The following is a 13,027-nucleotide window of genomic DNA, read 5'->3' as shown; positions in this document are numbered from 1 at the left end:
GAAAAGACCTGCCCCCTCGCCACCAAGGAAGGGGGTTCAGGAGTTGCACGGGGGCACAGGGCAACCCTGCCTTCACAGGCAAAGATGCGCCTCCAACCCTCCCGGTTTGGCGTTGCGCCCCGCAGTGCCCCCCCGGGGCAAGACTGCCCCATACATACGGTTGCTCTGCTGCTCGCTGACGATGAAGTCCTCGCAACGCGTCCCTGTCATCCCCGCTGGACACCTGAGAGCGCAGGGAGAGCACCGGGGTTAGCAGGGGTAGGACAGCATGCGGGGAGGGGGAGGGAGAGGTGGGGCACAGACTTGGGGATCAGGGGGGGGCACACAGATCGCGGTCCATCAGTCACGTGCTCCCTCTGCTTGGGAGGGCAAGTCGCCCGCCCGTAGTGCCCTGCCACCCCCCCAGCCCCCAGCTCTGCTTACAGGCACTCGGGCAGCTGCGTCTTGTCGCTGATGGAGCAGGTACCACCATGCAGGCAGTAGTTGTCACAGGTCAGGCAGCTGGGTGCTATCTTGCCATCTGGGCAGCTGCGGGGCAGAAAGGATCAGGCACGCGTGTACCCCCGGCCTGCCCCGTGCTCCCCCACGCAGGACCTGGGACTCTGCTCACTAGAGGCTGTTAGCTCATCCCTCCAGCACGGCTCATGGCTGTGCCACATCAATGGGTGCTGGGACATCAGTGTGGGCTTGGGGGAGAGACACCTCCATTGCCTCCTCTAGGGGCCCCGAGTTCTCAGATTTCTTAGCTGCCCTGAATTACTGACCTAGCATCTCTCAGCCGTGGCCTATTCCCAACAATCCGGCCACAGGGACACAGTTTTTTTCTTGGGTCCTTGTGCCCACCATCCCCTCTTCCTCCCTCAAGTTCGATGCCCTTAGCACCTACATGCAAGAGACTTCTCCACTCTGCTTGTTGATGCTGCACTTGCCCTCCTGGCACCTGGAGCATTTGTTGTCCTGGCACTGCGTGCCCTCGAACTGCGGAGGGCAGCGGCACTGCTTGGTGCCGCTGGCTGTCATCTGGCAGATGCCATCATTCTCACAGTAGTCGAAGCACTGCCCTGCAGGGGACAATGGGGTCAGGGTGGGCAGCCCCACACTGGACCCTCAGACCACTTGCAGCCCCGGTCCCCCATGGAGCACCACACCACCCCAGGTCCCCAGAAAGCATCCCCCAAAAGAGGGGGACCTGGGAGTCCAACCTCTCAGGCACTATCCCCAGAGGTCCCCAAAGAGCATCCCCCAGAAGAGGGGGACCCGGCAGTCCGACCTCGCAGGTGCTGTCTCCAGCCACCCTTGCCACGGGCAGGCAGCACTCACGGTACTGGCAGCGGTCCCCAATGAAGGTGGGCAGGCAGCGGCAGTTGGGCTGGTTGCCCTGGTTGACGGTGCAGCTGCCGTTGTTCAGGCAGTAGTCGGTGCACACTTGCTGGTTGCACCGGGGCCCCGTGAAGCCGGTGGGGCAGCGGCAGGTCGGCATGCCTGAGAACAAGAGCCATTAGCGTGCTCCCCATCTGTCCGTCCGTCTGCCCAGGACCAGCCCCGACCCCCAGGCTTGCCCCCAGCAGCCTCACCCGACGGGGAGGCGGCGCATGTGCCCCCGTTCTGGCAGTAGTCCCAGCACTGGTCGATCTGGCACTTCTCCCCGTTGTAGCGCGGCTGGCAGCGGCACTTGGCCTGCTTGCGGGCATTGAGGAAGCAGCTGCCGCCGTTCAGGCAGACCAGGTCGCAGGTGTCAGTGGTGGGCACTGGGAGGGAGGGATGGAGATGAGCGGGACCGTGCTGGGCAGGACCCCCCTTCTCCTCCTCCTCCAGACCACCTACCAACGGGGGAGACAGTAGGCGAGGGGATGACCACGCAGGTGCCATTGTCCAGGCGCTTGCCATTGGGGCAGGTGCAGACGGGGCCGCTGGGGCTGAGCAGGCAGAGCCACTCACACTTCTTGCGGTCGCAAGGGTTGGTCACTGCCAAGAGGGGAGGGGATGACACGGGGCGAGAACGGCAGGGTGACTCACAGCCCTCCTGGCAAACAACTACTCCTCAACAGCTTTAGGACATCCCCCACGGCCCTACAGCTGCCCAAGCCCCATGCCCATCCATCGATGCCCTGGGGTTGCGAGCTGACAGCTCTCTATTGCAGCTGGCCCTCCCCCAATCCACCCCCCCCCCCCCACTAACCCCTCCTCCTCTGCCCATCCAGATGGCCCCCACTTTGGGCAGGGAAGCCGAGTCCCCTCTTGCCCCAAGCTCTGCCAGCTCTCCCCTCGCCCTCCGACACCCCCCATCAGAGATCGGGCACCTCCCTCCCACCCTGGGAGCAGGGCGGGGGTCCTGGGCCCGGCACACACCCTCTGGTTGCTTGTACTGGTGGTAGAGCACGACATCGGTGGCATGGTTGAGGCCAGATGTCAGGTTGGTGACAGCCTTGTGCCCAAACTTGTGGATCTTGAAGATGCGGTTGTTGATGTAGGTGACACCGTAGATGTAGTCCTCAAAGATGTCGATGCTGAAAGGATGGCTCAGCCCTGGGGAAGCGAAGAGGGGACATGTGCAGGCAGAGGTGGCACGGCTGGCTGCTCGCTGCCTTGGGCAGGGCCGATTAGGGATTTTGGATGGATCTGAGGCTAGAGCCTCGCACCCTGTACGAGGGGGATGGCATGAGGGGGACAGCAGTGCCAGCAGGCTCTGCTCCTGCTGTGGAGCATTAAATGAGGAAAACCCACCCTCGCTGCCGTCTGCCGAGTATCCCTGGCTCAGCGCTGGTGTCTGCCCTGCAGCACGACCCAGGCCAGGGGCCCTGGGGAGTCGGATTGTGCCGGGACCCCACTCCAGGGACGTTCCCCCCCCCGGCAGGTCTCTCTCCTCCCTGCGGCTCTGGTGGGTCTCGGGTACTGCTTACCCTTCTTGTTGTCGATGGCCACGACAGGGTCGGTGCCGTTGAGCCTGATGCTGCCGATGACAGAGAGCTTGGCGTCGGCCCAGTACAGCCGCTCGTTGTGGTAGTCCACGGCCAGGCCTGAGGGGACACACACCCTCCCGGTGAGGTACAGGCCCCCAGCCCACCCCGAGCCCCTCCTGACCAAGCGACCAGCAGAGCAGCTCCCCCGCTGCCCCGACACACTCCTGCCACGGGGCTCAGAGCTCCCAGGCTGAGCGTCCCCGACAGCAGCGGGGTGTACATCCCTCCTGTCAGGGCTTTTGTCACCCCTTGTGCCCCTCCTGGCACCTGTCTTTGTTCACCTGTTGGCCACTGGATGTTGTCCTGGACCAGGGTCTCACGCAGTGTCCCGTCCATAGCGGCCGTCTCAATCTTCGGGTGATTGCCCCAGTCTGACCAGTACATAGTCCTGCGAAGGACACAGGCAGGTCATTCCCTGCAGGGGAGCAAGGAGGGGAAGAGCAGCACAGTCCAACGCCCCATTGGCGGAGAAACCCTCCCGTGTTCTCCCCGCAGCGTCCTAGAGTCACTGATGTGACCCCAGTGGGCCAGCTGACTCCCAGGCACAGCAACTCGAGCTGACACAGAGAGCGATGCTGGGGCACAGGGATCTTCCACCGTGGATGGGCTTGCTGGTGAGAGGAGTCGGGGCGAGGGCTGGGCAGAGGGAAGGGAGAAAGGGCTCGAGTCTCTCACCCCCTAAGTGGGTCGACTACGATGGCGTGGGGCTCATCGATCATGCCCGAGATCAGCGTCTTGCGATTCTCGCCTTTCATCTGCGCCACCTCAATGACATCCCGCCCTGAGTCTGTCCAGTAGATGTTCCCAGCAACCCAGTCGATGGCAATTCCCCGCGGCATCTTCAGCCCCGAGATCTGTGAAGGGCAGAAATGCAGGAGAGGTGAGGACAGAGGACGCTGGCAGCCCGGCCTCAGTGCCTCCCGCCGTGCCCCTGACAGAGCTCACGTTCAGGTGGGTGACGCCGCCGTCGATCTGGCGCCGGTTGCGGTTGGAGGCGGTGGAGGCACTGGAAGAGGCAGGCAGCTCCCGGTACGAGATCCTGCCTGTGTGCCAGTTGGTCCAGTAGATCTTGTTGCCCTTGACGTAGATGTCCATGGCGTCGATGCGCACATTCTCGTCGCCCTGGAAGGCTGGCTCATAGGCCGAGTTGGGGTTGAAGGGGTACATGCTCCGGATCTTGTTGTCATCCGCGATGTAGAGGATTTGGTGCTCGGAGCCTGCGGAGGAGGAGCTGTTGGTGCAGGCTGGGCCAAGAGCCAGGGGCCAGCCCAGCTCCGCGGTGGGGCAGGGAATGGGGTCACTGGGAGCCTGGCACCCCCCTGGGGCTTGCTCTGCCAGGGAAGGACAGACTGACGGCACTGACAAGAGTCCAGCGCCTGCCCTCAGCAGTGCCAGAAGGAAGGGTGGGCAGAGGTGCATGGGGAGGAGGAGGAGGAGCAGGGAGGGAAGAGCGGCTAGGTCCTGTGCTAGGTCCTGAGCAGGGAGGGAAGGGCGGCACGGGCATGCACAGGATCTGTGCAGGCCCCCGATCCCTCCTGACCTTCTGCCTTGCACATATTGTCCGTCTTCATGAAGTTCTTGGCGCAGCTGCAGACGTGGGAGCCCTTGGTGTTGTTGCAGAGCTGGGAGCAGGTCCCAAAGCGCAGGCACTCGTTGACGTCTGGGCAGCAGGGGATGGGAGTCAGGGGGGAGACCAGGAGGGTGCCCCCACACACATGGCCAGGGCCAGCCCCTCTCTGGGGGCTGGTCTGCACTACCCAGGGCTCGGAGAACCCATCTCTCTCTATTCCCCATGTTTGTGCCCCAAGGACACCATTTCTGATGCCCCAGCCACTCCACAGGCATGAAGACACATCTTACTGGCAAAAACCAACCGTAAACCCGACAGCCCAACCCCGAACCCTCTCTGACAGCGGCAGGAAGTACCTTGGCAGGAATTCTTCTCTGGCACTTTCTGGAAGCCTCTGCGGCAAGTGCAGTATGTGGTGGACCGCGACTGAATGCACTGGGCCTCGTCTCCACACATGGTGGTGTTGGTCATACAGTCGTACGACTTGTGGTCTGGGGTGGGACGTGCTGTCAGCACCTGTGCCTTTGTGGCTTCCCCAGTGTCCACCCTCACCCCCCCCCCAACACCCCAGCTTCCCACCCACCGTGGGAGCAGGACTCCTCATCAGAGCCATCACCACAGTCATCAAAGAAGTTGCAGCGGAGGTTGGCGCTGATGCACTTCTTGTTCTCGCAGAGAAACTCGTTCTTGTCCTGGCTGCAGCTCTTGGGCTTGGCTGTGGGTGACTCTGTGGGAACACCGGCAGCAGCTGTGACGCTCCATGTCCCCAGGCACCCAGCCCCATGGGAGCCTCAGGGTGTGAACAGCAGAGGAAGGGACCAGGCAAGGACCCAGGATGCCTGCACCCGCCTCCTGGTTTTGGGAAGGAGTGGGCAAAGCAAATCCCAACACCTGGGCCAAACCCAGGGCACTGCGAGGACCAGCCTGAAGGGCAGCGGCGACCCATTGCCCTGTCCACGCTGGGCGCAGAGCAGTGCCCTCGGGCAGCCCCACTCACCGCAGTCCTTCTCATCCGTGTTGTCTCCACAGTTGTCAATGCCGTCGCACTGTCGACCGATCCACAGACATACCCGGTCGTTCTTGCAGCGGAACGGTCTGTTGGGGGGACACTGGAATTTCACTGCACCAGCAAATAGAAACAAACGGTGACGGTGAAAGGAGACGCCATAGCCAGGCTGTCACACTTGTCACGAGCCGCTGCTCAGCCTCTGCCCACGCTCCGGGGAGGCCTGTCCCACGAGGGTGAGAGCGCTCCGGAGACTAAAGCAGAGACTGAAGCAAAGACAATTGCCCGGTTGCTGGCCCAGCTGCACGGGGGTCAGCCCTCTTCTCACCCAGCCTCCTGCCCTCCCAGCCTCCACTCCCCACTGCCAGCCCCATGGCCAGCTCAGCACTTCTGCAACTCCACTCTCTCAACTGGAGCCACCTCCTGCCCCCTTGGCCCCACTGGCCGCCCCAGAGGGGACCCATCTAAAGAGGACATGTGGAGCTGCCAGAGGTACCCACAGCCCCCACGGGTACCTGCAGCGGTGCCCAAGCTCTGGGACTGCCACCCCCACCCAGTATGCGGGTGGTCAGGGCAGGCTGCTGCCCCTACGGGCAGACGCGTGCCAGGCAGGGGCCTTGCCAGGACCAGGGAGAGGCAACGCGGTGTCACTCACAGCACTCTTCGGGGTTTTCATCTGAGTTATCCCCACAGTCATCCTCCCCATCGCACTTCCAGGCCAGGGGCTTGCACAGCGTGTTGTTGCACTGGAACTCGTCCAGGGGACACGTGCGAACTGTGACAGCACGGAGCGGGAGAAGACATGTCAGCCAGTGCTGCCTGGCTGCCAAAACACCGGTCTGGGGCCACAATTCCAATTTCCAGCATAGCTGGGGGCTCTCTAGGGCTCAGATATGTGTGCGTGCATGCCCTGGGGCTGGGCAGAGCAGTGCTGACACACACATAGGGGAGGGCTCCCACCCACAGTGGGGACACAGGAGACACGAGGGCATGGGGGGGAAGACAACCAGCCCCAAGGGAGCCACGCAGCGCTGCCATTACCTCCAGTGCCGCAGTTCTCCTCGTCGGTGCCGTCCATGCAGTCTGCATCGGCGTCGCAGCGCCAGCGCATGGGGATGCAGTGCCCATTCTTGCACTGGAACTGGTCGAACTCACAGCGCGGTGTGCAGTCTTTCTGCAGGGGAAGGGTGAGGGACAGCGGTCAGCAGCGACAGCTCCAGCCATGGCAGCCTCCCGTCCCGTGACTACACCCAGGACCAGGCTCTCAGCCCCAGCTTGGTGGCGGGGGACCACCGGCACAAGCAGACTGCGTGGGACATGTCCTCACTCCCACACACGGGCAAGACGAAGGTGCTGGCAGGGAGCCCCTGTCTTTGGTACCATACCTCGTCAGAGCCATCCGCACAGTCGTGGTCCCCATCACACTTCCACCTGCCGGCGATGCAGCGGCCGTTGGCACACGAGAACTCGCTCTCCGAGCAGGGCCGGGGTGCTGTGGACAGAGAACACGGGGCGTTCCCATGAGTGTGGGCAGCAGACAGGGCTGCGAGGGCAGAAGGTCTCCCTGGCCAACAGCGTGGGGGGGCACAGGCTGACAGACACACATCCAGTGGCACTGGGGACAGGGTGGGGTGCAAGCAGAGCCGGGGGAACTACCAGAGAGGGGCACGGTTGATACCACCTCCCAGCCCCCTTCCCATCCCACTCCAGGGGTCCCGGCTCCCTGCGGGGAAATGGGGTTTTCAGGGGGTACTACAGCCACACAGACCCGCTTCTGGCAGCTTCCCGGCTGCACGTGTCCCCCAAGACGTTCTCCACTGAAGGCAGCACTAGTCCCACAGCTCCCTGCTGCCCGTGTCTGCCGACCCACTGGCAGCAGCAGGCAGGAGGAAAGGCGCCAGCACCCCGGCCAGATCTGGCAGAGCCGGAGCACCCGTCCCTGCCTTGTAGGGCACGGGGACAGACTCCCCCTCGCAGATCAATGCACCTGCTGGACCGGCACCAGCACCGTTGGTGCCAAGTCTGTCTGCAGGAGGACGGCATGCAGCACGGCCTCCCGCCCAGGACAGCTCTTCAAGCCCCTTCCCCTCCCCATTGCCCTGGGGAGGCCCCAGGTGTAGGATGTGTGGGGGCAGGCGGCCCCCCTGGCCGCGGTGTGGAAGCTGACAGGACTGTAGGGGAAGAGGGGGGCAGGGGGTGTCCAGCCAGAGCAGGAAGGGTCAAGGTGGTAACAGATTTTGGAACCAAGTATGAGCCATGCACAGGCCCCTGTAGTGGAGGCAGCAGGGTCAGACCCTCCGTGACTGCGGCTCCAGTGGAGGGAGATACTGGTGCTGATGCTCAGTAAATCTGCCTGGGTTGTCCAGTCCCGACCCCTCTTCCCTCACCTAGAATTTATTGTCGTCTTTTATTTTAGAGAGACTGTACATGGAATTAAAAGATTTTGGCAGGAACCTACCTCTGAGCGCCCCATAACGACAGTGTGAAAATGGAGAAAAACATAAGATGAAGTGAAATGGCACAAACTCAAAAACACGACATGAAATCAACAGAAAAGAAAAAAAAGTTGCACCCTAGAGAGCTGCAGGGAGACAGAGGGACCTGGGGCGGGCGCTGCACGGTGGGAAGAGGGCCAGGCTCTGCCCGCGCCCCTGCAGCTGGCAGCAGACCCCAGAGCCGTGCCATGGGCAGCTTGGGCCCCTCTGGAGGGACAGGACCAGGCTCCTGCCTGCAGCAGAGCCCCAAGAACTGTCTCATCCATGTGGACGGTCACAGTCCTCTGCTGCTCAGTGGGGCAGGTGCTGGCACGGTTCCGCTAACAAGCAGTAACTCAAAGGGGCAGCAACTTGATCGTCTGCCACAGCTTCTGGGGACCAGCCGCCTTCCTGCACGCTGGTCCAGGTCCAGGTTTGTGACCCGGGTTCAGGTGATTCCAGAGCTCCCCTCCCAAAGGCTCAGTGTGTCACCACCACCTTCCCAGGCCAAACCATTTCAAAGGGTGCTGCCTGCCAGGCTGGGGCCAAAGCACGGGGTGATGCTCTAAAGCAAAGCTGCTCCACCGCGAGCAGGATGAGGCACCTGCGAGCCCTGTGGGTGAGCATGGCTGTGCAGGACCTGTGTGCTGCCTGCCGGGGAGGGCATCGGGGTCACCTCCTCCCTTTTACCTGTCCCACCGGGGGCCTCTCCTCAGAACAGCCAGCAGCCCAGCCCTGGCTGTGGGACCAGGCTAGCCAGACACCTGGAGTCAGGCATGTTCTGTCCCGGGGGAGAAGGCTGCTCCCCAGGCTCCCCAGCAAGCCTGATGCTCCCCCCCATAGCTGGGAGCACCGGCAGGCAGAGGGGCTGGAGAGACCCGAACTGCTCCCCTGCCCTCTCCACTGCACAGCCAGCTCCCAGGATAGCAAAGGCTTGAAGGCGGCACGTACTGCAGCTCTCCTCATCTGAGTTGTCCCCGCAGTCGTTGTCGTAGTCACACTGCCAGCGACCTGGCACGCAGCGGTTGTTCTTGCAGCGGAACTGGTAGGGCTCGCAGGTGCGTTCGTCTGGGAGGGACGAGACACGGACAGACATCAGCATGACCCCACGCAAGGGGAGGGATGGGCACGCCAGCCAGCAGGGCGGGCAGTGCTGCTCTCTGCCACCCTCCCTCCGACCCAGCCTTGCCCATGCAGTTCGGAAAAGGAGCAGCCAAAACTTCCCCCACCCCTGGGCACACTGGGGAGGCGGAAGGGACGGACAGCACCAGGGCAGCCTGAGGAGGGCACAAGATGCCCTCTGGGCTCATGTCCCCAGCCCCGGGCCCTGCTCACCGCATTCCTCCTTGGGCTCATCGGACCCGTCTCCACAGTCGTCCTCCCCGTCACACTTCCAGCGCGCTGGGATGCACCTGCCCGAGTCTTTGCACCGGAACTCGTCCACGCCACACGTCATTTGTGCTGGCAGGGAGAAACAAGACGACACAGATAGAAGGGGAGGTGGGGTTAGCATGGGCCAGGCACATTTCTTTCTCTGCAGGGCTGATGAACACCTTGTGCTGGCAGCCTGGAGCTGACTGCAGCACCCCTGCTTGGAACAGGGTGGGGTAAGATCCCCCCCTTTCAAGCAGTTCTCCAGGGAGAAGTCAGAGAGAGGAGTATCTCAGTGGGACAGATCCAGGCAGAGCCACCACCACCATCACCCACTGCCCGCAGCACCTGCAGGGACTGAGCCTGGACACGCTGTCCCGCAGGCAAACACACACAGACGTGACCCAGCTGCGGGGGAGCTCCTGGTTTCGCTGTGGCCAGACCCACCCCCTCCTCCCCACACAGGCTTCTTACTGCAGTTGGCAGGTTCATCTGAGCCATCCACACAGTCGTTGTCCCGGTCGCACACCCAGACACGGGGGATGCAGCGCTTGGTGATTGCGCACTGGAACTGGTTGGGGGCACAAGTCACCTCCGCTGCAGGAGGGAGAAGCAGAATCAGGAGAGGCAGCGGGGCAGGCAGGGGTCTGCCAGCCACCACCCCACAAAAACCAGCCCACAGAGCAGAGAGGCATGCAGACGCTCTGGGCACCACAACAAGTGTCTGTCGATGCTTGGTGACCACGTGCGTGAGAGGGGAAGGGAGTGGAGCCCCGTGGTGGCCCCAGAAGACTTGACCAGCTGCAGGGAGACAGGGCAGAAGCCACAAGATCTCTCAGCTGTGCAATAGACTCAGTGCAAATCAATGGCAAATATCGAACTTGCCACTATGAAGGATTTAAGGATTTCATTTCCACTAAGAAACAGAAGTGTCTGTAGGGGCAGCAGGGTGACGGTGGACAGAGGGTCTATGCAGGGCAGAGGTAAGGAGAAAGCCCCATGCCCAGGGGCAGGACCACCCAGAAGCCAGCGTGCAGAGAAGCCAATACCCAAAGACGTGGATCTGATGCAGCACTGAATTCATCACCCCTAACCATGCACGCTCCTCATCCCTAACACGCTTAACGGTTCCCCACTTACGGCAGTCCTTCTCATCCTCGCCGTCACCGCAGTTGTCCTGACCGTTGCAGCGGAAAATGCCGGGGATGCAGCGGTTGGTGTTGGTGCATTTGAACTGGCTGGGCAGACAGACGTGGATATCTGGGAAGGGAGGCAGCATGGTCAAAAGCTGACATGCTGCATCTCCGCTCTGCTGGGATGCTGCAGCCCTGCTGGGGTTTGAGGGTCATGAAGAGAGGTGGAGAACCTACCGCAGTTGGCTTCATCTGAGTTATCCTGGCAGTCGTTGTCTCCATCACAGATGAATGCTGGGTTGGTGCAGATCCCAGTGGAGCACTGGAACTGCCCCGGCCTGCATTTGAACTCAGCTGTGGGGTGAGTAAGACAGTGAAACATTTGCTCCGGGGAACATTTTCAGGGCAAACCTTAACCTCCCTATTTCCCCTCTGGGGTCCTCATCAGGGACTGAGCAACCAGCACCCAACCCTGGGCTCTGGCAGAGTGAAGGGGCAGCTCTGCTCCGAGAGCAGCAGTTGGCTGTTCTGCTCCACAGACCAATACCCCTTGCAGGGACAGCGTGTTATCCCGCTGTTCTCTAAGCCCCATTAATGGGGTAACCCTCCTCTCCGCCAGAGCTGAGCAGGGAGCAGCAGTGCTGTCCCAAAGCCAGAGCAGCAGCAAGGCTTTGGGGGACCAGTTGCACAAGCAGCGCCCGGCTGCTCCAGACAGCACACAGATGCTGTAGTGCTGGCAAGAGCCGGGCAGCACGGCCGGGGTGCTGGGACACCGTGGGCTGTGGTCAGCCCCACTCAGCACTCACGGCAGTCCTCTGGCTCATCCGAACGGTCCCCGCAGTCGTCCTCGGTGTCGCATTTCCACCAGAAAGGGATGCACTTGTCATTCTTGCAGACAAACTGTGACAGAGACACAGGCTTGTGAGGGCAGCTTAGAACAGGGAGGGAGGACCCCAGAAGGCTTTGTCCCCAGGGAACTCTGCGCCAAGGGCAGTGATCTCCGTGCTGTCCCTTCCCAGGCAGCCCCAGGACACTCTTGTGTCCTGACCTGGAGCAAAGCCTTAAGCTGAGCCCACCCCACGCAGCCTCTGGGGTTTGAGGGAGGGAGGGGGGCAGGCAGAAGGTCATTCCAGAGGCGGAAGGTCTCTGGCTCCCCTGGGCACCCCCAAACGACTGCAGTCTGTATGTGCTGGGAAGTGCCACAGGAGGGAGGTGTTGCCCGCGCCTGGAGAAGGCGTGTGCACACCAGCACCCAGATGCACAGCGTGGGCACCAGCACCAGCAGAGGAGCTGGGACCTGGTGAAACCACGGCAGGAGGGACATGCACATGAGCACAGGCACACGCGTGCCACAGGGGGGATGTCCGTGCAGGCAGGTGCAGGCAGGGGCCGGCAGGCTGTTACCTGGCTGGCCGTGCAGTTGGAGACACAGGTTTTGCCATCGCTGCCCAAGTAGAAGTTGGTAGGACAAGCACACTTGTGCCCCCCGCCTGGCGAGAGGAGGCAGAGGTTGCTGCAGCCGGCGTTGTTGGTCTTGCAGGGATGGTTGGGAACTGGGGAGAGCAGGGAGACAACTTCGAGTCAGACCAAGGCAGAGGACCCTCAGGGCGGCACGTAAACCCCCAGCTGCGAGACCCTTCTCACCACGCACCCCCCTCCCGCGCGCCCTGCCCAACCTGGTGTCCCTTTGCACATCGGGCCCAGCCCTGACCTCCTACCCAGGGCTGCTCTGCAGCGCCAGGGCCACCCCAGCCCCTCGGCCCCGGCCCCACGGCTCACCATCAGGCTGGCGGTAGGGGTGGTAGATGTGGATGTCCATGGGGCGGTGCAGTGTGCTGATCAGAAGGGTCTTGTTAGCTCCAGTAGTCTTGTGGGCCCGGTTGATGGACTTGGTCTCCCAGTCGGTCCAGTAAATGAAATCCTCAAAGAGGGTGAGCGCAAAGATGTGCGGGATGTCCTGGCTCAGCACTGCAAGCGGGAGTGGGTGGCTCAGAAAGGGAACAAACCTCTTCCTCTGGTCAGAGGCACAGAGGAGCTGCCGGAGCTGGGGACCATACCCAGCAGCCCTGGCTCTTGCTCCCACGACTGATCCAAAGCCCACACCCCACAAAGGCCTGGCGGTGCCCCAGGAGCCCCAGTGCTCTCACCCGTGTGCCGGTTGGAGCCGTCCAGGCTGGCAAACTCGATGTAGTCCTCCCGCGCATCAGCCCAGTAGATCCGGCTGTTGATGTAGTCAAGGGTGAGGCCGTTGGGCCAAGTTATCTTGGTGTCGACGATGACGCTGCGGTTGGTGCCGTCCATGCCAATCTTCCCTATCAGGGAGTGGTCCCCCCAGTCTGTCCAGTATAGGTAACTGGAGATGAAACAGAAGAGCAGAGGGAGGCTGAGTCTGGCCCCAGCCACAGCAGCGGCCGCACTCTGCCCATCACATGGCTAAACCAAGGCACCTGGGCGCCTGGGTGCAGGGCAGGGAGAAGCAGCCAGGTGTCCCGGAGGTGAGGAGGGAAGGCCTC

The 13,027-nt window shown here is 62.3% G+C and overlaps 1 protein-coding gene across 8 annotated transcripts in view; it reads right to left on the bottom strand.

Moving 5' to 3' along the window:
• Window positions 1-13,027, bottom strand: part of LRP1 (LDL receptor related protein 1) — a 91,525-nt gene that overhangs the window by 2,019 nt on the left and 76,479 nt on the right. For 7 of the 8 annotated variants that reach the window (XM_052810108.1, XM_052810109.1, XM_052810111.1 and 4 more), the window contains 27 exons: window positions 12,662-12,867; window positions 12,294-12,482; window positions 11,919-12,067; window positions 11,321-11,414; window positions 10,752-10,868; window positions 10,522-10,641; window positions 9,856-9,978; window positions 9,346-9,471; window positions 8,962-9,078; window positions 6,922-7,028; window positions 6,578-6,710; window positions 6,192-6,311; window positions 5,528-5,650; window positions 5,114-5,257; window positions 4,887-5,021; window positions 4,501-4,620; window positions 3,906-4,177; window positions 3,636-3,814; window positions 3,242-3,348; window positions 2,901-3,017; window positions 2,350-2,526; window positions 1,825-1,965; window positions 1,575-1,748; window positions 1,321-1,482; window positions 887-1,061; window positions 424-528; window positions 159-223 (listed from right to left, as the gene is read on the bottom strand). In XM_052810108.1, coding sequence (XP_052666068.1) covers window positions 159-223; window positions 424-528; window positions 887-1,061; window positions 1,321-1,482; window positions 1,575-1,748; window positions 1,825-1,965; window positions 2,350-2,526; window positions 2,901-3,017; window positions 3,242-3,348; window positions 3,636-3,814; window positions 3,906-4,177; window positions 4,501-4,620; window positions 4,887-5,021; window positions 5,114-5,257; window positions 5,528-5,650; window positions 6,192-6,311; window positions 6,578-6,710; window positions 6,922-7,028; window positions 8,962-9,078; window positions 9,346-9,471; window positions 9,856-9,978; window positions 10,522-10,641; window positions 10,752-10,868; window positions 11,321-11,414; window positions 11,919-12,067; window positions 12,294-12,482; window positions 12,662-12,867 — 3,797 coding nt within the window. Of the gene's footprint in view, window positions 1-158; window positions 224-423; window positions 529-886; window positions 1,062-1,320; window positions 1,483-1,574; window positions 1,749-1,824; window positions 1,966-2,349; window positions 2,527-2,900; window positions 3,018-3,241; window positions 3,349-3,635; window positions 3,815-3,905; window positions 4,178-4,499; window positions 4,621-4,886; window positions 5,022-5,113; window positions 5,258-5,527; window positions 5,651-6,191; window positions 6,312-6,577; window positions 6,711-6,921; window positions 7,029-8,961; window positions 9,079-9,345; window positions 9,472-9,855; window positions 9,979-10,521; window positions 10,642-10,751; window positions 10,869-11,320; window positions 11,415-11,918; window positions 12,068-12,293; window positions 12,483-12,661; window positions 12,868-13,027 lie in introns of those variants that run through there. The other variant, XR_008238541.1, reaches the window with a different exon arrangement.

Source organism: Harpia harpyja, chromosome 15 (genome assembly GCF_026419915.1).
Source record: "Harpia harpyja isolate bHarHar1 chromosome 15, bHarHar1 primary haplotype, whole genome shotgun sequence".
Taxonomy (NCBI): Eukaryota; Metazoa; Chordata; class Aves; order Accipitriformes; family Accipitridae; genus Harpia; species Harpia harpyja.
Note: the sequence above shows the minus strand (reverse complement) of the source record. Positions and strands in the feature narration are given on the sequence as shown.